The sequence below is a fragment of the Priapulus caudatus genome, unplaced genomic scaffold, assembly GCF_000485595.1.
Source record: "Priapulus caudatus unplaced genomic scaffold, Priapulus_caudatus-5.0.1 Scaffold828, whole genome shotgun sequence".
Taxonomy (NCBI): domain Eukaryota; kingdom Metazoa; phylum Priapulida; class Priapulimorpha; order Priapulimorphida; family Priapulidae; genus Priapulus; species Priapulus caudatus.
The window spans coordinates 90,159-91,966 of NW_014577889.1; the positions used below are offsets into that span (position 1 = coordinate 90,159).

The following is a 1,808-nucleotide window of genomic DNA, read 5'->3' on the forward strand; positions in this document are numbered from 1 at the left end:
GTGATAAGGCAGGGTGTGATAAAGCAGGGTGTGATGAGGCAGGGTGTGATAAGGCAGGGTGTGATAAAGCAGGATGTGATGAGGCAGGATGTGATGAGAGGCTCTGATAAAGAAGGGTGTGATCTGATAGGAGAGGTTTTGATAAGAAAGGGTTTTATAGGAAAGGGTTTCATAAGAAAGGATTTTATAGGAAAGGGTTTCATAAGAGAATGTTTGATGAGAGAGAGAGAGAGAGAGAGAGAGAGAGAGAGAGAGACTGATAAGGGGGGGGGGTTCTGATAAAAGAAGATTTGATAAGCGGGTTTGATTAGGAACGGATTGCTAAGTGGGGGAAGCAAGGGGCTTAGACATCTCAAAAATGTTTATAGCATTGTTGCAAACCGTAATTGTATACATATATTTTAACAGGTTCCACGAGAAGAAGTACAAAGTGTTTACACAAATGGTGAAGCACCAGGACGAGTACAAGGTCACGATGGCCGGCTGAGGTCGTGACCCCTGACACGATGACGTCATGAGCAGTAGCAGTAGCAGTAGCAGTAGCAGTAGCAACAGTAGTAGTAGTAGTAGTAGTAGTAGTAGTAGTAGTAGTAGTAGTAGTAGTCGTAGTAGTAGTAGTAGTAGTAGTAGTAGTAGTAGTCGTAGTTCTAATAGTTGATTTGAAGAATATATATGATGGTCAGCTCCTCTACTATTCAGGAGGTTATACGATAAGAATTTGTGATTGTGATGATTTATGAATGTTATGAGATGACAATTATGATTTATGTAATCTTTATATTCAAGTTCATTTAGGTATGTTATAATCGGTATCTAAATTAAATAAAAAACGTAATGGTTCGTAAAATCAATGAACTGTTACTGTAGAAGAGTATTAAAAATACGGGTGATATTTAGCATATTTTTTCAACAAATAACTACTCAACTTGGTAGTGAGAATATATATAACATAACTATTAGTATTTGAGGTTGATATTATGCAGCAAGTTGGCTTTAAAATTGCAGTGCAAGGTACTGGTAGCTAGTAGAACGATAGAGTAATAAATTGTTTACAATCTTTTTTGAAGTTCTAATAAAATGAAATCATTATTTAAATGATCAGGTTGGGTTTGCTATCATTTTGATAATATGTAGTCGGCTACACACCACACAAACATGCCTCAGTGTTCAAAATATGTACAATAAGTGCTCTAAATTAAGGTACAAACCTCAAAAGTCAAGACAAGTGGATAGTAGGTATCTAATGTAACACAAGTGATTTACTGGGTGTATCCATATCACATAGTGTACATACTGATAATTCCTTGAGACGTATGTGGTTGATATGGTTATAGTAGTTCCCTATTTATCAGCATAACGTCAAAATATTGCACAGTGCGAACATAGAAAAGGTTAATTGGTCCCACACAATCAGCAAAGTTGAGTGCTTTTAAAACGTAGCAAAAACTGCACAAATTGGGTGCATTGTAAAACGAATCACTGGCCAATTATATCACAGCAAATATATATTATATATAATCTATACGAGCTTGGACGTTTTTAATCTTTAATCCAAAATAATGCTTGATCAAGTGCAATCTAAAAAAATAGCCAGTGTCACCTAGCATTCAATGTAAAACCCTTGCATAATCAGTGAACACATGTATAGTGTGCAAACATCACAATCCAGCCTAACACAGTTATTCGTATTCGACTCTACCCCCGTCGATTCATGTGTGATTACAAAACCTTATATGAACTGCGTATAATCATATTAACAATGATAATCACACTCCCACCTCACCGAAAAGCGACGCTGGCGGGTGGGG

The 1,808-nt window shown here is 36.7% G+C and overlaps 1 protein-coding gene across 1 annotated transcript in view; it reads left to right on the top strand.

Moving 5' to 3' along the window:
• The window catches only part of LOC106813810 (FGGY carbohydrate kinase domain-containing protein-like), a 12,009-nt gene extending 10,908 nt beyond the window's left edge, over positions 1–1,101 (top strand). The window contains exon 15 of the mRNA XM_014818037.1: positions 409–1,101. Within this exon, the coding sequence (XP_014673523.1) occupies positions 409–487 (79 nt within the window). The 3' untranslated portion in view covers positions 488–1,101. The remainder of the gene's footprint in view (positions 1–408) is intronic.
• The last annotated feature ends 707 nt before the right edge of the window (positions 1,102–1,808 follow it).